At 45.2% G+C, this 26037-nt stretch overlaps 1 protein-coding gene across 8 annotated transcripts in view; it reads left to right on the top strand.

Moving 5' to 3' along the window:
• Window positions 1–26037, top strand: part of LOC110500696 (neurexin-2) — a 1050333-nt gene that overhangs the window by 898298 nt on the left and 125998 nt on the right. For all 8 annotated transcript variants that reach the window (XM_090214789.1, XM_090214786.1, XM_090214788.1 and 5 more), the window contains one exon: window positions 6055–6236. In XM_090214789.1, the coding sequence (XP_090070915.1) occupies window positions 6055–6236 (182 nt within the window). The remainder of the gene's footprint in view (window positions 1–6054; window positions 6237–26037) is intronic.

Raw genomic sequence — 26037 nt, 5'->3', positions numbered from 1 at the left:
TTGATTGTGAACGTTTCCCTGGGCATGGCATCTGGATGAAATTGTCAATAGAATATTGTAGTGTTGATTATTGAGTAGTTGTTGGTGTAGATATTGTAAATAGATATGTGGTGGCGATTTTCTGTCTTCAGTAGTCATCCTCATCATCCTCATCATCACTATCACCTTCTGTATTTATGCCAATGTCCTGCGTTCTACATGACTGATGGAAGAGGAGAAAGTGAAACCTTCAGTTGTGTATCTTCTTTCTCTAAGATGGTCTTTCATGCTGTGGGCTAGTTATAGTATTTCAGTCACGCATCTTGTTTATTTAGAAAAGAAAATTAGATTGGAAGGCTGGGACCCGGAGAGCCGAGGCATCAGGCGCTTCACACACTGAGGCGGAAAGAGAAAAGCGAGAGACTCGCACCTGAGTGTGGGTGCTGCTGCTAGTGTTACTGCCTCAATCTCTCTGCAACATGGGTGCCATTCTACCAGCGGCCATCTTAGAGCAGTTTCCCTCCATGTGCGCAGGTTGACATTTATTGTCGTGAGTCTTGCACTCAGTGGTGGAAAAAGTACACAATTGTCATACTTGAGTAAAAGTAAAGATACATTTATTTTTTAAAATGACTCAAGTGAAAGCTAAAATCACCCAGTAAAATACTACTTGACTAAAAGTCTAAAAGTATTTGGTTTTAAATCTATTTAAGTATCACATTTAAATGTAATTGCTCAAATGTAACGGTTTTCTTCCGTTGAAGGAGAGGAGGACCAAAATGCAGCGTGGTTAGTGTTCAACATGTTTAATAAAGACCATAACCGTGAACACTACAAACCACCGAAACAGTCCTATCTGGTGCATAGACACAAAGACAGAAGACAACCACCCACAAAATACCCAAAGAACATGGCTGCCTAAATATGGTTCCCAATCAGAGACAATGATAAACACCTGCCTCTAATTGAGAACCAATCTAGGCAACCATAGACTTACATAAACACCTAGACTAGGTACCACCCCATAAACATACAAAACCCCTAGACCAGACAAAACACATAAATCCCCCATGTCACACCCTGACCTAACCAAAATAATAAAGAAAACAAAGATAACTAAGGCCAGGGCGTGACACTAAGTATCAAAAGTCAAAGTATAAATAATTTAAAACCTCTTGGAACTACCCATCCCGGATCCGGGAGAATTGTCATCAACTACACTAATTAGCAGAAACTATTCATATTCATGAAATCACAAGTGAACTATAGTGAAACACAGCTTAGCCTTTTGTTAATCACCCTGTCATCTCAGATTTTGAAATGATGCTTTACAGCCAAAGCAAGACAAGCGTTTATCGATAGCCTAGCATAGCATTATGTCCAGCTGGCAGCAGGAAGCTTGGTCACGAAAATCAGAAAAGCAATCAAATTAACCGTTTACCTTTGATGATCTTCAGATGTTTTCACAGACAAGACTCCCAGTTAGACAGCAAATGTTCGTTTTGTTCCATAAAGATAATTTTTATACCCCAAATTCCTCCGTTTGCTTGTCATGTTATGTTCAGAAATCCACCAGAAATAGCGGTCACGACAACGCTAAATTTTGGGGGGAATTATATCCATAATATTACGACAGAAACATGGCAAATGTTTTTTATAATCAATCCTCAAGGTGTTTTTCAAATATCTATTCCATAATATATCAACCGGAGAGCCAGAAATCCTGCTTGTTTGTAGGTGACCAAATACTTATTTTCCACCATAATTTGCAAATAAATTCATTAAAAATCCTACAATATGATTTTCTGGATTTTTTTTCTCATTTTGTCTGTCATAGTTGAAGTGTACCTATGATGAAAATTACAGGCCTCTCTCATCTTTTTAAGTGGGAGAACTTGCACAATTGGTGGCTGACAAAATACTTTTTTGCCCCACTGTACATAATTGTATTTAGGAATGTAGTAGAGGGAAAGTAAAAGTTGTCAAAAAATATAAATATTAAAGTAAGTGCAGATACCCCAAAAAACAACTAAGTAGTTCTTAAGTATTTTTCACCACTTCTTGGCCTGGAGGCAGAACTGAGCGTTTCCTCTTAGATAGGCCAGCCGCAATGTCAAAATTTGCTATATTGTACAAATTCATGAAAACTAACATTTGCTTTTTGGTATTAATTTAAGGTTAGGGTCGGGCATTAGGGTCGGGCATTAGGGTTGGCAATGTGGTTAAGGATAAGGTTATGGTTGGGGTTAGGTTTAAAATGTGATTTTATGACTTTGTGGCTGTGCCAGCTAGTGACCACTCTGCAGAACTGCCTCCAGAACAAGATTCACAATGAAAAACACCAACCTGCTCCATGTGTCTCTTCTCATCTTGAACAGCCCTGACGCCTTTGAGCCGGAAGACAACAGAATGATGTAGCTGTGGAACAGATGAACATTACCTCACTGGCTTCAACACATCCAACCATCGCAACTCACACCTCATTGTCACCCCCTCTAATTTCTTTCCATCCCTCCCTCCCTCTTTCCGCCTACTCTTCTTTCAGCCTGCTCCCCTACCATGCTGTGATAATTATTCAGTGCTAAAAGAATACAGCTGGTAGGAAACAACACAGCTAGTCTCTGGTGGGAGGGAGGAACAGAAGGGTTTGGCACTGGGTTCATTACATGAGCCTGTTTGAAATAGCAATACCAGCTGATCTGTAGATGGGTCACAAGTAGTCGTAATTGTCAAAGCTGGAGCAACTAAAATAAAGTGTGATGATTCACTGTCTCTGGCAGTGTGTGCGAGTGACTCAGCGATCGTCCGTCCCCCCCCCCCTGGTGTTTGACAGTGCTTTCATCATCCATTTGCCCACTAAGCATCAAACTGACTTTTCCTGCTATGTCTCTGCTGTGCACACACAGCATTGTTAATATGAGACAAGGTCTGTGGCTGGAGTGTTGGTGTCTCATTTCAATGTCGTTTTAGGTCATTTGGCAGGCATCAGTGTGTGCAGAATGAGTTTTGATGCGGTATTGAGGGCAGCCTCAGAGATCCCATGGACACGAGAGAGGTTTATGGAAAATATAAATGCAAAAGTATGTATAATTTATTAGGATATGATGCCCGAAAATGTGCAAAGTGCAAAATGACTGAGGTCAAATCAAATCTTATTTGTCACATGTGCCAAATACAACAGGTGTAAATCTTACTGTGAAATGCTGAATACAACAGGTGTAGATCTTACTGTGAAATGCTGAATACAACAGGTGTAGAACTTACTGTGAAATGCTGAATACAACAGGTGTAAATCTTACTGTGAAATGCTGAATACAACAGGTGTAGAACTTACTGTGAAATGCTGAATACAACAGGTGTAGAACTTACTGTGAAATGCTGAATACAACAGGTGTAGATCTTACTGTGAATTGCTTACTTACAAGCCCTTAACCAACAATGCAGTTCAAGAAATAGAGTTCAGAAAATATTTACTAAAGTAAAAAATAAAACAAAAAGCAACACAATAAAATAACAATAGCGAGGCTATATACAGGGGGTACCGAGTCAATGTGTGGGGGTACAGCTTAGTCGAGGTCATTTGTACATATAGGTAGGGGTAAAGTGACTATGTGTAGACAATAAACAGCAAGTAGCAGCAGTGTAAAAACACAGGGTGGGGGTGTCAATGTGAATAGTCCGGGTGGCCATTTGATTAATTGTTCAGCAGTCTTGGGGGTAGAGGCTGTTAAGGAGCCTTTTGGACCTAGACTTGGAGCTCTGGTACCGCTTGCCGTACGATAGCAGAGCATTCTTTGACTTGGGTGACTGAAGTCTTTGACAATTTGGGCCTTTCTCTGACACTGCCTAGTATATAGGTCCTGGATGGCAGGAAGCTTGGACCCAGTGATGTACTGGGCCATACTCACTACCCTCTGTAGCGCCTTGCGGTCAGATTCCGAGCAGTTGCCATACAAGTCGGTGATACAACCGGTCAGGATGCTCTCAGTGGTGCAGCTTTACAACTTTTTGAGGATCTAGGGACCCATTCCAAGTCTTTTCAGTCTCCAGAGGGGGAAAAGGTGTTGTCGGGCCCTCTTCACAACTGTCTTGGTGTGTTTGGACCATGATAATTTTTTGGTGATGTGGACACCAAGGAACTTGAAACTCTCGACCCGCTCCACTACAGCCCCGTCAATGTTAATGGGGGCCTGTTCGGCCCTCCTTTTCCTATTGTCCTTTTCCTATTGTCAGCTCTTTTGAAGTCCAGTTTCAGGAAGTCCAGGATCCAGTTGCAGAGGGAGGTGTTTAGTCCCAGGGTGCTTAGCTTAATGTTGAACTTTGTGGGCACTATGGTGTTGAATGCTGAGCTGTAGTCAATGAACAGCATTCTCACATAGGTGTTCCTTTTGTCCAGGTGGGAAAGGGCAGTGAGATTGCGTCATCTGTGGATCTGTTGGGGCAGTATGCAAATTGGAGTGGGTCTAGGGTTTCCGGGATGATGGTGTTGATGTGAGTTATGACCAGCCTTTCAAAGCACTTCATGGCTACCGATATGAGTGCTACGGGGCGGTATTCATTTAGGCAGGTTACCTTCACTTTCTTGGGCACAGGGACTATGATGGTCGGCTTAAAACATCTAGTTATTACAGACTCGGTCAGGGATAGGTTGAAAATGTCAGTGAAGACACTTGCAGTTGGTTCGTGTATGATCTGAGTACACGTCCTGGTAATCCCTCTGGCCCCGCAGCCTTGTGAATGACCTGTTCTTGCTCACATTGGCTACGGAGAGCGTGATCACACAGTTGTCCGGAACAGCTGGTGCTCTCATTCATGCTTCAGTGTTGCTTGCCTCCAAGCGATTTAGATCGTCTAGTAGGCTCGCGTCACTGGGCAGCTCGCGGCTGGGTTTCCCTTTGTAGTCCGTAATAGTTTGCAAGCCCTGCCACAGCCGACAAGCCTCAGAGCCGGTGTAGCAGGATTAAATATTAGTCCTGTATTGACACTTTGCCTGTTTGATGGTTCGTCTGAGGGCATAAGGGAATTTCTTATAAGCGTCCGGATTAGTGTCCCGCTCCTTGAAAGCGGCAGCTCTAGCCTTTAGCTCGGTGCGGATATTGCCTGTAATCCATGGCTTCTGGTTGGGGTATGTACGCACGGTCACTGTGGGGACCACGTTGTCGATGCACTTATTGATGAAGCTGAGGTGGTATACTCCTCAATGCCATTGGATGAATCCCGGAACATATTCCAGTCTATTCTAGCAAAACAGTCCTGTAGCGTAGCATCCGAGTTATCTGACCACTTCCCTATTGAGCGAGTCACTGGTACTTCCTGCTTTAGTTTTTTTCTTGTAAGCAGGGATCAGGAAGACAGAATGATGGTTAGATTTGCCAAATGGAGGGCGAGGGAGAGCTTTATATGCTTCTCTGTGTGTGGAGAAAAGGTGGTCTAGAGTTTTTTTTCCTCTGGTTGCACATGTGACATGCTGGTAGAAATGAGGTAAAACTGATTTAAGTTTGCCTGCATTAAAGTCCCCGGCCACCAGGAGCGCCGCTTCTGGATGAGCATTTTCTTGTTTGTTTATGGCCTTATAGAGTTGGTTGAGTGTGGTTTTAGTTCCAGCATTTGTTTGTGGTAGTAAATAGATGGCTACAAATAATACAGATGAAAAAACTATCTTGGGAGATAGTGTGTATACATGCGTATAGTACCAGTCAAAAGTTTGGACACATCTACTCATTTCAGGGTTTTTCTTTATTTTACTATTTTCTACTTTGTAGAATAATAGTGAAGAAGTCAAAACTAAGAAATAACACATATGCAATCATGTCGTAACCAAAAAAGTGTTAAACAAATCAAAGTATATTTTAAATATGAGATTCTTCAAAGTAGCCTCCCTTTGTCTTGATGATAGCTTTGCATACTCTTGGCATTCTCTCAACCAGCTTCATGAGGTAGTCACCTGGAATGCTTTCCCGAAGCCTTCTTTTTGATACTTTCATCTATTGGTTTGATCTTCAAATGTATCACATGATATGGGAGTATAAAATAGTTTTCACCATATATAACACTTGCCTCCTCTTCTCTCCACAGCTGGGACAACCTACATCTTCGGGAGAGGAGGAGCCCTCATCACGTACACCTGGCCCCCCAACGACCGGCCGAGCACGCGGGCAGACCGGCTGGCGGTGGGCTTTAGCACGCAGCTCAAGGAGGCCGTGCTGCTCAGGGTGGAGAGTGCCAAGGGACTGGGAGACTACCTGGAGCTGCACATAGTAAGATACTAACCTGGGGACCACAGAGGGGATAAATGGGGTAATGGGTGGGGAGTTGGCAGTGGGACATCATGGCGGTAGAGCAGTACATGGGGTTTGTGGATTGGTGGGGTGAGTGGGTTGGCAGGACAGTATGTTGAAGTGGCACAAAATTGGAGGGACAGTATTTTAGAGGCAGTAGCCTGTATTGGAGGGACAGGAGATTGGGGGGACAGTACGTTAGTAGGTTGGAGGGTTAATACGTTTGAGGGAAAGGAGATTGGAGGGACAGGAGAGGGACAGGATATTGGATAGACAGGAGAGGGACAGTAGATTGGATAGACAGGAGAGGGACAGGAGATTGGATAGACAGGAGAGGGACAGTAGATTGGATAGACAGGAGAGGGACAGGAGATTGGATAGACAGGAGAGGGACAGGAGAGGGACAGGAGAGGGACAGGAGATGGGATAGACAGGAGAGGGACAGGAGAGGGACAGGATATTGGATGGACAGAAGAGGGACAGTAGATTGGAGGAACATGAGAGGGACAAGAGATTGGATAGACAGGAGAGGGACAGGAGAGGGACAGGATATTTGAGGGGCAGAAGAGGGACAGGAGATGGGATAGACAGGAGAAGGACAGGAGATGGGATAGACAGGGGAGGGACAGGAGAGGGACAGGCGATGGGATAGACAGGAGAGGGACAGTAGAGGGAGAGGAGATGGTATAGACAGGAGAGGGACAGTAGATTGGATAGACAGGAGAGGGACAGGAGATGGGATAGACAGGAGGGGACAGTAGATTGGATATACAGGAGAGGGACATTAGATTGGATAGACAGGAGAGGGACAGTAAATTGGATAGACAGGAGAGGGACAGGATAATGGATGGACAGAAGAGAGACAGTAGATGGGATAGACAGGAGAGGGACATTAGATTGGATAGACAGGAGAGGGACAGTAGATGGGATAGACAGGAGAGGGACAGGATATGGACAGTAGATTGGATAGAAAGGAGAGGGACAGTAGATTGGATAGACAGGAGAGGGACATTAGATTGGATAGACAGGAGAGGGACAGGAGAATGGATAGACAGGAGAGGGACAGTAGATTGGATAGACAGGAGAGGGACAGGAGATTGGATAGACAGGAGAGGGACAGGAGAGGGACAGGAGAGGGACAGGAGAGGGACAGGAGATGGGATAGACAGGAGAAGGACAGGAGATGGGATAGACAGGGGAGGGACAGGAGAGGGACAGGCGATGGGATAGACAGGAGAGGGACAGGAGAGGGAGAGGAGATGGTATAGACAGGAGAGGGACATTAGATTGGATAGACAGGAGAGGGACAGGAGATGGGATAGACAGGTGAGGGACAGGAGAGAGACAGGAGATGGGATAGACAGGAGAGGGACAGTAGATTGGATAGACAGGAGAGGGACAGGAGAGGGACAGGAGTTGGGATAGACAGGAGGGGACAGTAGATTGGATATACAGGAGAGGGACATTAGGTTGGATAGACAGGAGAGGGACAGTAGATTGGATAGACAGGAGAGGGACAGGATATTGGATGGACAGAAGAGGGGCAGTAGATGGGAGAGACAGGAGAGGGACATTAGATTGGATAGACAGGAGAGGGACAGTAGATGGGATAGACAGGAGAGGGACAGGAGAGGGACAGTAGATTGGATAGACAGGAGAGGGACATTAGATTGGATAGACAGGAGAGGGACAGTAGATGGGATAGACAGGAGAGGGACAGGAGAGGGACAGTAGATGGGATAGACAGGAGAGGGACATTAGATTGGATAGACAGGAGAGGGACAGTAGATTGAAGTAACATGAGAGGGACAGTAGATTGGATGGACAGGAGAGAGACAGTAGATTGGATGGACAGGAGAGGGACAGTAGATTGGAAGGACAGGAGAGGGACATTAGATTGGATAGACAGGAGAGGGACAGTAGATTGGATAGACAGGAGAGGGACAGTAGATTGGAGGAACAGGAGAGGGACATTAGATTGGATAGACAGGAGAGGGACAGTAGATTGGATGGAATGGAGAGGGACAATAGATTGGAGGAACAGGAGAGGGACATTAGATTGGATAGAAAGGAGAGGGACAGTAGATTGGATAGAAAGGAGAGGGACAGTAGATTGGATAGACAGGAGAGGGACAGGAGATTGGATAGACAGGAGAGGGACATTAGATTTGATAGACAGGAGAGGGACAGTAGATTGGATAGACAGGAGAGGGACAGTAGATTGGATAGACAGGAGAGGGACAGTAGATTGGATAGACAGGAGAGGGACAGTAGATTGGATAGACAGGAGAGGGACAGTAGATTGGATAGACAGGAGAGGGACAGTAGATTGGATAGACAGGAGAGGGACAGTAGATTGGATAGACAGGAGAGGGACAGTAGATTGGATAGACAGGAGAGGGACAGTAGATTGGATAGAAAGGAGAGGGACAGTAGATTGGATAGACAGGAGAGGGACAGTAGATTGGATAGACAGGAGAGGGACATTAGATTGGATAGACAGGAGAGGGACAGTAGATTGGATAGAAAGGAGAGGGACAGGAGATTGGATAGACAGGAGAGGGACAGGAGAGGGAAAGGATATTGGATGGACAGGAGAGGGAAAGGAGAGGGACATTAGATTGGATAGTCAGGAGAGGGACATTAGATTGGAGGAACAGGAGATGGACATTAGATTGGATAGACAAGAGAGGGACAGTAGATTGGATAGACAGGAGAGGGACAGTAGATTGGATAGACAGGAGAGGGACAGTAGATTGGAGGAACAGGAGTGGGACATTGGATTGGATAGACAGGAGAGGGACATTAGATTGGATAGACAGGAGAGGGACATTAGAGGGACAATAGGTTGGATGGAACGGAGAGGGACAGGAAATTTGATGGACAGGAGTGGGACATTGGATTGGATAGACAGGAGAGGGACAGTAGATTGGAGGAACAGGAGAGGGACAGGATATTTGATGGACAGGAGTGGGACATTGGATTGGATAGACAGGAGAGGGACAGTAGATTGGATAGAAAGGAGAGGGACAGTAGATTGGATAGACAGGAGAGGGACAGTAGATTGGAGGAACAGGAGTGGGACATTGGATTGGATAGACAGGAGAGGGACAGTAGAAGGACAATAGATTGGATGGAAAGGAGATGGACAGGAGATGTGATGGACAGGAGAGGGACAGGAGAGGGACAGTAGATGGGATAGACAGGAGAGGGACATTAGATTGGATAGACAGGAGAGGGACAGTAGATTGAAGTAACATGAGAGGGACAGTAGATTGGATGGACAGGAGAGAGACAGTAGATTGGATGGACAGGAGAGGGACAGTAGATTGGAAGGACAGGAGAGGGACATTATATTGGATAGACAGGAGAGGGACATTAGATTGGATAGACAGGAGCGGGACAGTAGATTGGATGGACAGGAGAGAGACAGTAGATTGGATAGACAGGAGAGGGACATTAGATTGGATAGACAGGAGAGGGACAGTATATTGGATAGACAGGAGAGGGACAGTAGATTGGAGGAACAGGAGAGGGACATTAGATTGGATAGACAGGAGAGGGACAGTAGATTGGATGGAATGGAGAGGGACAATAGATTGGAGGAACAGGAGAGGGACATTAGATTGGATAGAAAGGAGAGGGACAGTAGATTGGATAGACAGGAGAGGGACAGGAGATTGGATAGACAGGAGAGGGACATTAGATTGGATAGACAGGAGAGGGACAGTAGATTTGATAGACAGGAGAGGGACAGTAGATTGGATAGACAGGAGAGGGACAGTAGATTGGATAGACAGGAGAGGGACAGTAGATTGGATAGACAGGAGAGGGACAGTAGATTGGATAGACAGGAGAGGGACAGTAGATTGGATAGACAGGAGAGGGACAGTAGATTGGATAGACAGGAGAGGGACAGTAGATTGGATAGACAGGAGAGGGACAGTAGATTGGATAGAAAGGAGAGGGACAGTAGATTGGATAGACAGGAGAGGGACAGTAGATTGGATAGACAGGAGAGGGACATTAGATTGGATAGACAGGAGAGGGACAGTAGATTGGATAGAAAGGAGAGGGACAGGAGATTGGATAGACAGGAGAGGGACAGGAGAGGGACAGGATATTGGATGGACAGGAGAGGGAAAGGAGAGGGACATTAGATTGGATAGTCAGGAGAGGGACATTAGATTGGAGGAACAGGAGTGGGACAGTAGATTGGATAGACAGGAGAGGGACAGTAGATTGGATAGACAGGAGATGGACAGTAGATTGGAGGAACAGGAGTGGGACATTGGATTGGATAGACAGGAGAGGGACATTAGATTGGATAGACAGGAGAGGGACATTAGAGGGACAATAGGTTGGATGGAATGGAGAGGGACAGGAGATTTGATGGACAGGAGTGGGACATTGGATTGGATAGAAAGGAGAGGGACAGTAGATTGGATAGACAGGAGAGGGACAGTAGATGGACAATAGGTTGGATGGAACGGAGAGGGACAGGAAATTTGATGGACAGGAGTGGGACATTGGATTGGATAGACAGGAGAGGGACAGTAGATTGGAGGAACAGGAGAGGGACAGGATATTTGATGGACAGGAGTGGGACATTGGATTGGATAGACAGGAGAGGGACAGTAGATTGGATAGAAAGGAGAGGGACAGTAGATTGGATAGACAGGAGAGGGACAGTAGATTGGAGGAACAGGAGTGGGACATTGGATTGGATAGACAGGAGAGGGACAGTAGAAGGACAATAGATTGGATGGAAAGGAGATGGACAGGAGATGTGATGGACAGGAGAGGGACAGGAGAGGGACAGTAGATGGGATAGACAGGAGAGGGACATTAGATTGGATAGACAGGAGAGGGACAGTAGATTGAAGTAACATGAGAGGGACAGTAGATTGGATGGACAGGAGAGAGACAGTAGATTGGATGGACAGGAGAGGGACAGTAGATTGGAAGGACAGGAGAGGGACATTATATTGGATAGACAGGAGAGGGACATTAGATTGGATAGACAGGAGCGGGACAGTAGATTGGATGGACAGGAGAGAGACAGTAGATTGGATAGACAGGAGAGGGACATTAGATTGGATAGACAGGAGAGGGACAGTATATTGGATAGACAGGAGAGGGACAGTAGATTGGAGGAACAGGAGAGGGACATTAGATTGGATAGACAGGAGAGGGACAGTAGATTGGATGGAATGGAGAGGGACAATAGATTGGAGGAACAGGAGAGGGACATTAGATTGGATAGAAAGGAGAGGGACAGTAGATTGGATAGACAGGAGAGGGACAGGAGATTGGATAGACAGGAGAGGGACATTAGATTGGATAGACAGGAGAGGGACAGTAGATTTGATAGACAGGAGAGGGACAGTAGATTGGATAGACAGGAGAGGGACAGTAGATTGGATAGACAGGAGAGGGACAGTAGATTGGATAGACAGGAGAGGGACAGTAGATTGGATAGACAGGAGAGGGACAGTAGATTGGATAGACAGGAGAGGGACAGTAGATTGGCTAGACAGGAGAGGGACAGTAGATTGGATAGACAGGAGAGGGACAGTAGATTGGATAGAAAGGAGAGGGACAGTAGATTGGATAGACAGGAGAGGGACAGTAGATTGGATAGACAGGAGAGGGACATTAGATTGGATAGACAGGAGAGGGACAGTAGATTGGATAGAAAGGAGAGGGACAGGAGATTGGATAGACAGGAGAGGGACAGGAGAGGGACAGGATATTGGATGGACAGGAGAGGGAAAGGAGAGGGACATTAGATTGGATAGTCAGGAGAGGGACATTAGATTGGAGGAACAGGAGTGGGACAGTAGATTGGATAGACAGGAGAGGGACAGTAGATTGGATAGACAGGAGATGGACAGTAGATTGGAGGAACAGGAGTGGGACATTGGATTGGATAGACAGGAGAGGGACATTAGATTGGATAGACAGGAGAGGGACATTAGAGGGACAATAGGTTGGATGGAATGGAGAGGGACAGGAGATTTGATGGACAGGAGTGGGACATTGGATTGGATAGAAAGGAGAGGGACAGTAGATTGGATAGACAGGAGAGGGACAGTAGATTGGAGGAACAGGAGTGGGACATTGGATTGGATAGACAGGAGAGGGACAGTAGAAGGACAATAGATTGGATGGAAAGGAGATGGACATTAGAGGGACAATAGATTGGATGGAAAGGAGATGGACAGGAGATGTGATGGACAGGAGAGGGACAGTAGATTGGATGGAAAGGAGATGGACAGGAGAGGTGATGGACAGGAGAGGGACAATAGATTGGATGGAAAGGAGATGGACAGGAGATGTGATGGACAGGAGAGGGACTGACAGTAGATTGGATGGACAGGAGAGGGACAGGAGATGTGATGGACAGGAGCGGGACTGACAGTAGATTGGATGGAAAGGAGAGGGACAGGAGATGTGATGGACAGGAGAGGGACTGACAGTAGATTGGATGGACAGGAGATGGACAGGAAGTGAAGTGACTACTCAGTGATCATTGGGCAGCTCTTTACCTGTTATACCCTCTTACCAAACAAATAATTTCTCCATCCCTCTTATTTTGACTCTCATACGGTCTAGGTCAGAGGTATTCAACGCTTATCCTACACTGTCCGGAGCCTGCTGGTTTTCTGTTCTACCTGATGATTAATTTCCCCCACCTGGTGTCCCAGGTCTAAATCAGTCACAGCTTAGAGGGGACCAATGAAAAAAGGCAGTGGAACTTGCTTCGAGGTCCAGAGTTGAGTTTCAGCGGTCTATGTAAAGAGAACCCAAAAGATAACTTTATAAGGCAATTAAAGGACATCCGGCCCTTTTAAAAAGGCATTAATGCTGCCTTTAAATGTCTCATTGACCTGTGTGCTCACTGCTCTCTGGCTTCCGACGATATTCAAAACCCATATTATTCTAATGGATGACGTTCAGTTCATTATCAGCTGGCTGCCGAACTCAGTGGCTTTGTTCTTCTCACTGTAGCTGGTGTCAAACACGCACGCGCACACACACACACACACACACACACACACACACACACACACACGCATACACACGCATACACGCACACACACACACACACACGCACACACGCATACACACACACACAGACACACACACACAGACACACACACACACACACATACACGCACATACGCACACACACACACACGCACGCACGCACGCACGCACACACACACACACACACACACACACACACACACACACACACACACACACACACACACACACACACACACCCACACACACCCACACCCACCCACCCCCTTCCCTGCAGGTATGAAGAGAGGCTGGTGCCAGGTGCTATTCTAGACTGTGGTGTCACATGATTCCTCTCTCTCTGTCTCTGGGCTCACACTGACTAACTACAGCCTTCAAGGCAGAGTGAAAATAGTGCTGCTATCCCCTACTTTGGACTCCTCTTTTCCTCTCCTCCCTCATCCACCCATCAGTCTATCTACCCTTAGGTCGATGTGGGGATTGAGTGTGCGTGTGTGTATTTAGTTTGACACTTCTCCCTCTTCATTACTCTTACCCCAATGCGTTTGGTCTGCCGCTGCCTAGGAGGCACAGGGACACATTTGACCCGGGGTCAAGCCTCATTCAGCACTGTGTTTGGGACTATGGCTGGGAGGGATGGACAGAGAAACACACACATACACACACACACACACATTCAATTACCTCGTACCCCTGCACATCGACTGGTACTGGTACCATGTGTAGGTAAGTTATTGTGTATTTATTATTACTTTTATTATTAAGTGATTTACTTTTTTATTATTTCTCTATTTTATTTATTTTTATTTTATTTTATTTTATTTTACCTTTATTTAACCAGGTAGGCAAGTTGAGAACAAGTTCTCATTTACAATTGCGACCTGGCCAAGATAAAGCAAAGCAGTTCGACAGATACAACAACACAGAGTTACACATGGAGTAAAACAAACATACAGTCAATAATAAAGTATAAACAAGTCTATATACAATGTGAGCAAATGAGGTGAGAAGGGAGGTAAAGGCAAAAAAGGCCTTGGTGGCAAGGTAAATACAATATAGCAAGTAAAACACTGGAATGGTAGTTTTGCAATGGAAGAATGTGCAAAGTAGAAATAAAATATATCTATCTATATCTATATATAAAATATTATCTCACTGTTTGTCTACAGCTGTTGTTTACAAAGCATCAATTAGAAGAACTCTTGCTCAGTTTTGGGGCTTCATACCACAGGTTTGATTTGATTTGATTTGAAGAGCTCTGGCTCAGTGTTGGGGTTTCATACCACAGGTCAAGGCCAAAATGGTTTAAATATTTTTTTCCCCCTCAACAATCTACACACAATACCACATAATGACAAAGCAAAAACAGGTTTGAAGAAACGTTTGCAAATTCATTAAAAAAACATTTACAGCGATTACAGCCGTGTCTTCTTGGGTATGACGCTACAAGCTTGGCACACCTGTATTTGGGGAGTTTCTCCCATTCTTCTCTGAAGATCCTCTCAAGCTCTGTCAGGTTGGATGGGGAGCGTTGCTGCACAGCTATTTTCAGGTCTCTCCAGAGATGTTCGATCAGGTTCAAGTCTCTGGCTGGGCCACTCAAGGACATTCAGAGACCTATCCCAAAGCCACTCATGCGTTTCCTTGGCTGTGTGCTTAGGGTCATTGTCCAGTTGGAAGGTGAACCTTCGCCTCATTCTGAGGTCTTGAGCACTCTGGAGCAGGTTTTCATCAAGGATCTCTCTGTACTTTAATCCATTCATCTTTCCTTTGATCCTGACTAATCTCTCAATCCCTGTCTCTGAAAAACATCCCCACAGCATGATGCTGCCACCGCCATGCTTCACTTTAGGGGTGGTGCCAGGTATCCTTCAGACGTGCGCTTGGCATTCAGGCCAAAGAGTTCAATCTTGGTTTCATCAGACCAGAGAATCTGGTTTCTCAACGTCTAAGAGTCTTTAGGTGCCTTTAGGCAAACTCCAAGCGGGCTGTCATGTTCCTTTTACTGAGGAGTGGCTTCCGTCTGGCCACTCTACCATAAAGGCCTGATTGGTGGAGTGCTGAAGACATAGTTATCCTTCTGGAAGGTTCTCCCATCTCCACAGAGGAACTCTGGAGCTCTGTCAGAGTGACCATTGGGTTCTTGGTCACCAAGGCCGTTCTCCCCCGATTGCTCAGTTTGCCGGTGCAGCCAGCTCTAGGAAGAGACTTGGTGGTTCAAAACTTCTTCCATTTAAGAATGATGGAGGCCATTTTGTTCTTGGGGACATGCAATGCTGCAGAAATGTTTTGGTACCCTTCCTCAGATCTGTGCCTCGGCACAATCCTGTCTCAGAGCTCTACGGACAATACCTTTGACCTTATGGCTTGGGTTTTGCTCTGACATGCACTGTCATCTGTTGGACCTTATATAGACAGGTGTGTGCCTTCCCAAATCATGTCCTATCAGTTGAATTTACCACAGGTGGACTCCAATCAAGTTGTAGAAAGATCTCAAGGATGATCAATGGAAACAGGATGCACCTCAGCTCAATTTCTAGTCTCATAGGAAAGGGTCTGAATACTTACGTATTTATTATATATTTGCAAACATTTCTAAATCCTGTTTTTGCTGCCTTCTATATCATCTAGCATCTATAACACAATATATCACCTAGCCTTCTATGTCACCTAGCATCTACATCACACGATATCACCTAGCCTTCTATACCACCAAGCCTTTCTATATCACCTAGCCTAGTATATCACCTAGCCTCCTATATCACCTATCCTACTATATCGCCTAGTCTTCTATATCACCTAGCCTTTTATATCACACTATATCACCTGGCCTTCTATATCACCTAGCCTTCTATATCACACTATATCACCTAGCCTTCTATATCACACTATATCATCAGGGGATTCCATCACATCCCATCGACTTTGTATCATCACAGAAGGTATATCAGTGGTGAGTCCAGAATGGCAGCCTATCCCCTACGGGCCCTGGTCAAAAGTAGTGCACTACATTGGGAATGGGGTACCATTTAGGATGCAACCAGTATCAGTGTGAGTGAATTACGGGTCTGTAGGTTTCGTTATAGGGCTGATGAGAGCTGGGTTGACCTTGGGTTGACCCTGCCGACTGTCTGTTGTCCTTATTCTTTGTTGTCCTCCCGCTCACCCTTCACTTCAGGCCATCAGCCTCTCTCCCAGCTCTTTTTCTGCATCTCTCCCACTGGAATTACTTTTGATTTGCTCTGTGCTCCTCCTGAGTCACCTAAAGGACTCCCCCCTGTGCAACAGTGCTTCTTTAATTACTATCAGCTCCATGGTAGAGGACAGAGGCAAGTTACTGTAGGACCAGGACTGGGGGCTGTACCTTCGTATATCATGATGCTTTCTTTATAAGGGTCTCATGGGCAAGTGTAAATTCAGTCTGATGTGTGTCTAGTATGTCTGACGTGGGTATAGTTTGTGGGGTAATCTATTTTTTTTGAGGATATCGATTGCCATATCACTAAAGCTCTCTTACATCTAGGAGCTCGAAGAGATACAGAAAGTTCTGTGGGGACACTTTTCACTTTACATTACGCAGGCCTTATTCCAGAGCAATGGATTTACCCATGTAATTACATTGTAACACACTAGTAGGTGACTGATTGTTTCTCCATGACTAGGAGAGAAATATGTCTATTAATATCAATATAAAATAATACAATAATATAAACAGTACCAGTCAAAAGTTTGGACACACCTACTTATTTAAATTTTTATTTTTATTTCTACTATTTACTACAATGTAGAATATATTTTATACTTGAGATTCTTCAAAGTTGCTACCCTTGATGACAGCTTTGCACACTCTTGGCATTCTCTCAACCAACTTCACCTGGAATTCTAAATAAATCACAAACAGTGTCACCAGCAAAGCACCCCCACACCATCACACCACCACCTCCATGCTTCACGGTGGGAACCACACATGCAGAGATCATTTATTCACCTGCAGTTGGAACCAAAAATCTACAATTTGGACTCATCAGACCAAAGGACAGATTTCCACCGGTCTAATGTCCATTACTCATGTTTCTTGGCCCAAGAAAGTCTCTTCTTCTTATTGGTGTCCTTTAGTAGCGGTTTCTTTGCAGCAATTCAACCATGAAGGCCTGATTCACACAGTCTCCTCTGAACAGTTGATGTTGAGATGTGTCTGTTACTTGAACTCTGTGAAGCATTTATTTGGACTGCAATTTCTGAGGCGGGTAACGTTAATTAACTTACCTCTGCAGAGGTAACTCTGGGACTTCCTTTCCTGTGGCGGTCCTCATGAGATCCAGTTTCATCATAGCACTTGACTGTTTTTGCGACTGCACTTGATTGACTGACCTCCATCGTAAGGTAATGATGGACTTTCGGTTCTCTTTGATTATTTGATCTGTTCTTACCATAATATAGACTTGGTATACCACCCCTACCTTGTCACAACACAACTGTGTGTATATAAATATATATATATATATATATATATATATATATATATATATATATATATATATATATATCTCACAGGAGGCTGGTGGCACCTTAATTGGGGAGGACGGCCTCGTGGTAATGGCAGGAGCAAAATAGGTGGAATGGTATCAAATACACCAAACCCATGGTTTCCATGTGGTTGATTGCATTCCACTTGCTTCGAGCCGTCCTCCCCTCAGCAGCCTCCACTGATTTATATATGTGTGTGTACACAGGATCTCCTTCCCTCCCCGACCCAGCCGTCTCCATGTAGCGTCCACAAGTGAGGACAGACACAACATACAAACACAGCAGCCTCTCATTACAGGAAGTAACACGGTGTTGACGGATACCCATTGGAGCCCTCTGTGACACCGCAAAGTCTGGCTCTCCGGGCTGCATCTGGGGTTGGTCTGAGTAATGATATGCATTGGCCCTATGTCTGTCTCACAGCACCCCGCCATGCACACACACACCAAGAGAGGGAGACACAGACACAGTTACACACACACACACACACACACACACACACACAGCAAGAGAGGGAGAGACACACACGTGCAAGGACACACACTGTCTGTCACTGTCACACACACACATGCAGACACACACACACAAGGGGTCCAAAAGGGCTCTGGTCCAAGTTAGTGCACAATATAGAACATAGGGTTCCATTTGGGATGGACCACTGTGTGGCCCACAAAGGGAGCTTGTTATTCATCAACTCAACGGCCTCCATTTTGGAGTGATGGGTCACCGATGCTGAAGATAGTTCCCTTATCAGTCATCTCTTTGAAGCCACTTCCTTGTTAAGTTACAGGATCATCACGGGGAATTGCCCATTTATCTGAAGTGTAGGTGATTTGTAGATCATTCATCACAGTTCTAAAGGTAGCTGACAAGCGGGACCAAACTTCTAGAGGAGAAAGCGAGGGAGAGACAGTCAGTGTATATCTGTGGTCCTAACAAATGACAGTCGTTATGTTTACAATGTGTGAGTTGTCACGGTAACGGCTTTATCCGACCTGACCTCATCTGCCGTTATATTGCAGAGGCGACCAGGAGTCTGGGCCCCGCCAGTCTGTTTGTCAATGAGCTGTCCTGGGTCATCATATTAAATAGGCCAAGCACTGATTACTTGTTAGGGGCCCCATTCCTCAGAAGACCCATACTATCTGATGTCTAGTGTGACGGTGCCAGGTTCTCCGTAAATGAGAAGTGTATTTCAGGGTCACTGTGAAGTGTGGCTCTTACCATTTGTCTACCAGAATTTCTGAGGACCACATTTTTGCTACATTAACATTTTTACACCAACAAATAACCTTAAATTCATTACATTTTCATCTCTTCTCAAAAAATTCAAAGGGTAATGGCATTTACCCAATAAAAAAATAAATTCTCAAAAGTATTTGAATATTGTTCCATACAATAATTTGTACTCTAAATGTTGCGGCCCCACAGCAGTTCCCCCCCAGATTTGAATACCACTGCTAAGGAACAGACACACTCATAATCTCATCTCTCCCCTCCCCTTCTTCCCTTTCCTCTTAAACGAGTGTCACTTTAAAAAATGGAGTCCCCCTCATCTTGCCAGCGGGGGAGAAAAGACACAAGCCAAACATAAGGTTGTGTGTGTGTGTGCGTCCGTGTGTAGGTGCGCGTGAAGGAATGTTTGATGAATGATATGTTGGCGCAGGGGGGCCAGCGGTCGTTGGCATTAACGAGATGGGGCCCAGGTGGGTTTGGGAGGGGCCTCTCCTCAGCATGCGTGGGGCCGGGCGGGTATCGATTAATCCTGCCTCTGCGGCCCACTAATGAATTTCCTCCACATGGGTGGAGTGCTGACAGCCTCGCCTGAAGGCCTCCACCTGGCTCTCTGTGCTCTTCCAGCTTTCCATGGTTTTCCTGTCCCCTCCCTCTGCTCAGAGGCGAGTGCCCCCTACAAGTCTGGGATGCTTTGGGGAATTAGCAGCGATTAGATTCACGCTCCACAGCTGCAGGAAACTGTCTCGGTATGGAATCAGAGATTGAACCAAAATGACCAGATGAAGTCTAAGCACTGAATGGATAGTTAGACCTTTTAACCATTGTGGTTGATTATATTCTGAGAAATACAGGCAACCACCCAGGTAGGCTAGGCACCTAGGTAGAAAGGTAGCTAACTAGGTGGATAGGTATTAGCACAGAACAGGTCCCTTGCTGTGTTTGTAGTTGCAGTGGCGATGAGGCTGTGAATGCCCAGTGAGTTCCGGGTGTGAATGCCCAGTGTGTTCTGGCTGTGAATGCCCAGTGAGTTCCGGGTGTGAATGCCCAGTGAGTTCTGGCTGTGAATGCCCAGTGTGTTCTGGCTGTGAATGCCCAGTGAGTTCCGGGTGTGAATGCCCAGTTAGTTCTGGCTGTGAATGCCCAGTGAGTTCCGGTTGTGAATGCCCAGTGAGTTCCGGGTGTGAATGCCCAGTGAGTTCCAGGTGTGAATGCCCAGTGAGTTCTGTCTGTGAATGCCCAGTGTGTTCTGGCTGTGAATGCCCAGTGAGTTCCGGGTGTGAATGCCCAGTGAGTTCTGACTGTGAATGCCCAGTGAGTTCCGGTTGTGAATGCCCAGTGAGTTCCGGGTGTGAATACCCAGTGAGTTCCGTTTGTGAATGCCCAGTGAGTTCCGGGTGTGAATGCCCAGTGAGTTCCGGGTGTGAATGCCCAGTGAGTTCTGGCTGTGAATGCCCAGTGAGTTCTGGCTGTGAATGCCCAGTGAGTTCTGGCTGTGAATGCCCAGTTAGTAAATAGATTGCCTCCCTAGGATCAATACGCTATTAGGGGAGAAGGGAGAAGCAGGGAGGCAGGACTGACCTGCTGTTTCCTGGTTGATCTAATTCCCTGGGGAAGAGGGGATAGAGGGTACACCACAGCACCCATTCACTCACTACGGTTAAAGAGTGCATAAGCTATAACCACCACACGCGTGGGTTCAAATAGTGTTTGTTTTCATTGAAATACTTTGTTCTTTCTATTGATTCTGTCCAGAGTGCCAGATCCATTTTGGACTGTTGTACTATTGGGCCAATTCGATTGGTTCCATTGCACCAGGCTACCTCAGCCAAGTGCAGCTGAAGTTTTTGAATGATAACACCCAGATTTGGTATTCTAGTATCTGTTTTGAAGGATGTTGTCAAGGAAGTGAGTTTGTGTTTATACAGGATCTCCCGCCCTCACAGTCAACCAATTATGAGCCCTCTTAAACTGTTACAAAACTTGAGAGGGTTGGGCGATGTGGTACAGAGCTCAATTTGGCCTCTACGTGCGTCCAGAGGCCCCCGCAATTGCTACACACCCTCCATACGATGCCTACGACCACATTTTCGGGTGACGCAAACATTTTCTCTTAGAAATCAAAACATATATGGGCTGCATGGTGCGACTATAGACTACTGGTGATTTGGTGATTTGAGAAAGTCGCAAAAAAAATCTTGCGCTCTGTTCCTTGCCTCAGGCTGCACAGACGTTCTCTCATCAAGTGATCATATTTTCAAATCAAATCAAATGTTATTTGTCACATGTGCCGAATGCAATTGGTGTAGACTTTACTGTGAAATGCTTGCTTACGAGCCCCTAACCAACAATGCAGAGTTTAAAACAAAAACAGCCTGTTCAAAGGCACTTCAATCTTTTGTCTCGCCCATTCACCCTCTGAATGGCACACATACACAATCCATGTCTCAACTGTCTCAAGGCTTAAACATCCTTCTTTAACCCGTCTCCTCCCTTTATCTACACTGATTGAAGTGGATTTAACAAGTGACATCAATAAGGGATCATAGCTTTCACCTGGATTCACCTGGTCAGTCTGTCATGGAAAGAGCAGGTGTCCTTAATGTTTTGTACACTCAGTGTACAACGGTACAATCATTATTTAAATTCCGTTTTTTGGGGCTCATATGTATTTATATATAGGCCTATGTGTATACATAATCTCTAATATGTATATGGGTGTTTTGAATGAATAACCACCTTAGAAAGAGCTGTCCGTTTCATCGTGTTAGAAACAACATCCTCAACGACCATGTTTTCCACTCAGTTTCATATTGCAATAGTTTTTATTGTAGTTTTACAAAATAGATATCAAGAAAGAACATAATGGACAGTAACAACATAAATAGAGCAACGAGTTACATTGATACTATCCTTGTCACGCCCTGACCTAAGGGAGCCTTTTTATTCTCTATTTTGGTTAGGTCAGGGTGGGACTTTTTATTTCTATGTTGGCCTGCTATGGTTCCCAATCAGAGGCAGCTGCCTATCGTTGTCTCTGATTGGGGATCATATTTAGGCAGCCTTTTCCCACCTGTTTGTGGGATCTTGTTTTTGTGTTGTAGCCTTTTTGCGCTACAAAGCTGCACGCTCGTTTTGTTACTCTTTATTGTTTTGTTGCTGGTTCACATGAATAAACATGATGAACGCCTTCCACGCTGCACCTTGGTCCAATCCTTCCAACAACGATCGTTACAATCCTACGCTACAGCTGTTGGACAATAAAAGAAAACATATATACAGTACCAGTCAAACGTTTGGACACACCTACTGATTCAAGGGTTTTTCTTTATTTTTTACTATTTTCTACATTGCAGAATAAAAGTGAAGACATCAAAACTATGTATTGAGTTAATCCAATAGCACTGAGTCAATCCAATAGTATTACATTTATCCAATAGTATTGAGTTAATCCAGTACCACTGAGTTTATCCAATAGCATTGAGTTAATCCAATAGTATTACATTTATCCAATAGTATTGAGTTAATCCAGTACCACTGAGTTTATCCAATAGCATTGAGTCAATCCAATAGCACTGAGTCAACCCAATAGCACTGAGTCAATCCAATAGCACTGCGTCAACCCAATAGTATTACATTTATCCAATAGTATTGAGTTAATCCAATAGCACTGAGTTAATCTAATATAGTTGAGTTAATCCAATAGTATGGAGATAATCCAATAGTATTGCCAGAAAATCAGAGAAATTTATGGAGGGAGAGAGGGGGAAGAGAGAGAGAAAATGGAGAGAGGAAGTAAAAGTGATCAAAAGGGAGAGACAGAAAGAGGGAGAGAGAATGGGTAGATGGAGTTACCAGCCTGTCCTGTCCTCTCCTCTCCTGTCCTTGCCTGTCCTGTCTTGTCCTGTCTTATCTTGTCCTGTCTTGTCCTGTCTTGTCCTATACTGAACTGTTTTGTCTTGTCCTGTCCTGAAGAGAGAGGTGCTGTAGATTTTCACTCTGCGTCGCTCCTCATATACAGTGGGAAGAACAAGTATTTGATACACTGCCGATTTTTCAGATTTTCCTACTTACAAAGCATGTAGAGGTCTGTAATTTTTATCATAGGTACACTTCAACTGTGAGAGATGGAATCTAAAACAAAAATCCAGACATTCCCATTGTATCATTTTTAAGTAATTAATTAGCATTTTATTGCATGACATAAGTATTTGATCACCTAACAACCAGTAAGAATTCCAGCTCTCACAGACCTGTTCGTTTTTCTTTAAGATGCCCTCCTGTTCTCCACTCATTACCTGTATTAACTGCACCTGTTTGAACTCGTTACCTGTATAAAAGACACCTGTCCACACACTCAATCAAACAGACTCCAACCTCTCCACAATGGCCAAGACCAGAAAGCTGTGTAAGGACATCAGGGTTAAAATTGTAGACCTGCACAAGGCTGGGATGGGCTACAGGACAATAGGCAAGCAGCTTGGTGAGAAGGCAACAACTGTTGGCGCAATTATTAGAAAATGGAAGAAGTTCAAGATGATGGTCAATCACCCTCGGTCTGGGGCTCCATGCATGATCTCACCTCGTGGGGCATCAATGATCATGAGGAAGGTGAGGGATCAGCCCAGAACTACACGGCAGGACCTGGTCAATGACCTGAAGAGAGCTGGGACCACAGTCTCAAAGAACACCATAAGTAACACACTACGCCGTCAAGGATTAAAATCCTGCAGCGCACGCAAGATCCCCCTGCAGCGCATGTCAAGGCCCATCTGAAGTTTGCCAATGACCATCTGGATGATCCAGAGGAGGAATGGGAGAATGTCATGTGGTCTGATGAGACAAAAATAGAGCTTTTTGGTCTAAACTCCACTCGCCGTGTTTGGAGGAAGAAGGATGAAAACAACCCCAAGAACACCATCCCAACTGTGAAGCATGGAGGTGGAAACATCATTCCACTAAGGAGTGGCTCCGTAAGAAGCATCTCAAGGTCCTGGAGTGGCCTAGCCAGTCTCCAGACCTGAACCCAATAGAAAATCTTTGGAGGGAGCTGAAAGTCCGTATTGCCCAGCGACAGCCCCGAAACCTGAAGGATCTGGAGAAGGTCTGTATGGAGCAGTGGGCCAAAATCCCTGCTGCAGTGTGTGCAAACCTGGTCAAGAACTACAGGAAACGTATGATCTCTGTAATTGCAAACAAAGGTTTCTGTACCAAATATTAAGTTCTGCTTTTCTGATGTATCAAATACTTATGTCATGCAAAAAAATGCAAATGAATTACTTAAAAATCATACAATGTGATTTTCTGGATTTTTGTTTTAGATTCCGTCTCTCACAGTTGAAGTGTACCTATGATAAAAATTACAGACCTCTACATGCTTTGTAAGTAGGAAAAACTGCAAAATCGGCAGTGTGTCAAATACTTGTTCTCCCCACTGCATCAGCTCTGCAGCTCCAGCCTTGTAATCTCCTCGAGCAGTATAGGCTTATGTGTTCCTCTCTGTCCCTGTCTGCTTCTCCACTATGCCATGCAGTGTACTTTCAAAGACTAAAACACAACTCAAATGTATGTGTATTGACTTGCAACCAAACTGTATTCCTCAGCTCTCCCCTAAACATCCTCTCACGGATGAGTCTCCCTCAGTGAGTTTCTGTTATCTGACTGAGGTTGTGCCCTCTGTACGGGCAGCACTGGGTCTGTTTTCTATCTCTGGAGCCAGTCAACCACACAGAGAGTATATCTGACAAACAGAAAGAGAGGGAGAAAGACGGAGACAGAGAGAGAGGGGGGGGGGGGGGCAGAAGAGAGAAAGAAAATATGGCGAGAGCTGTAGGATAGAGAGATGGGGGACTTTAGGGCAAAGATGGAGAGGATGCAATGAAGCGAGAGATGGAGGAAGAGAGAGAGGGAGAGGAAAGAGGGGAAACAGAGAGAGATGTTTAGCTCTGCTCAGCCATGCAGAGTTCACATACGGATGTGTGGGTCCAACCACTCAATGCACTCAAAGCCCGTCTGCCGAGAGCACCCTCGATTAAAACCACAGCCGCCCTCACTGCCACGCTCCTCGCGAAGCCCTACATAGATTAACACCAGAGTGGCATTGTATTGTTTTTCAAAAGACACACTGTTAAGAATAGTTGAGGCGCTGTCAATTTACATTTTTGCCGAATAGCAAACTGGACTGTTGAAAGTGAATTGTGAAGAAAAGGGGAGAACGTGTGTTGTTTCAATCAAGTTCCTCACGAGGCATAAGCTTGCTTGAGCAGAATGTCCCTGGATGCCATGTTGTCTATTTAGATAACTAGACAGCCAACTGCCGCTCCCTCTGCCAATTCACTACTTTCCATTGGCCGGTCCCTCTCCCAGTGAGGTTGAGCTTGAGACCGACCCTGGTCGGAGTGGGTTGGTCAGGTTGTTGCGAGACGATTCGTTCCAGAGAGGTGTTTGTGTGTGTATACCTGTGTATTGATGTGTGTATTATTTAGATCTCACTACGGCATCTTTAGTGAGTCTATACGTCTAGTGTGTTTGTTTGTTTGTGTTTGAGAGGGAGACCGTTGTACTCGGCATGCCCAGGACTCATGCAGCTTTCCCCCTCCCGGGTCTGTTAGTGTGTCAAATCAATTCCCCCTTCTCTAATGGGCAATTCATTTGTGTTGTTAAGAAAAAGAAGGGGGAGGAAGAGGTGTAGAAAAGAGGAGAAGTAGAAGAAAGATGGAGTTTGATAGGTTATCTGCCTTTGCATGTGATATCAGAGATGAGTTTATGAAAAGATCCCTGTCTTCTCTCTCGCTCTCTCTTTTTCTCTCTCTCTCCCTCCCTCTCCCTCGCTCCTTCCTTCTTCCACCCTAATCCTGGAGGGTTCACTGATATGATGGATTGAGGTTATAGCTCCGTGAACAGAGAATTTTTTTCTAGTTCCTTCCACTATCCATCCACCATGGACCTCCTTTGACGGCGATACCTG

This window comes from Oncorhynchus mykiss, chromosome 21 (genome assembly GCF_057628025.1).
Source record: "Oncorhynchus mykiss isolate SJ-2025 chromosome 21, ASM5762802v1, whole genome shotgun sequence".
In the NCBI taxonomy this organism is placed as follows: Eukaryota; Metazoa; Chordata; class Actinopteri; order Salmoniformes; family Salmonidae; genus Oncorhynchus; species Oncorhynchus mykiss.
The sequence above is the reverse complement of the archived record's forward strand: the minus strand, read 5'-3'. Positions and strand labels throughout refer to the sequence as shown.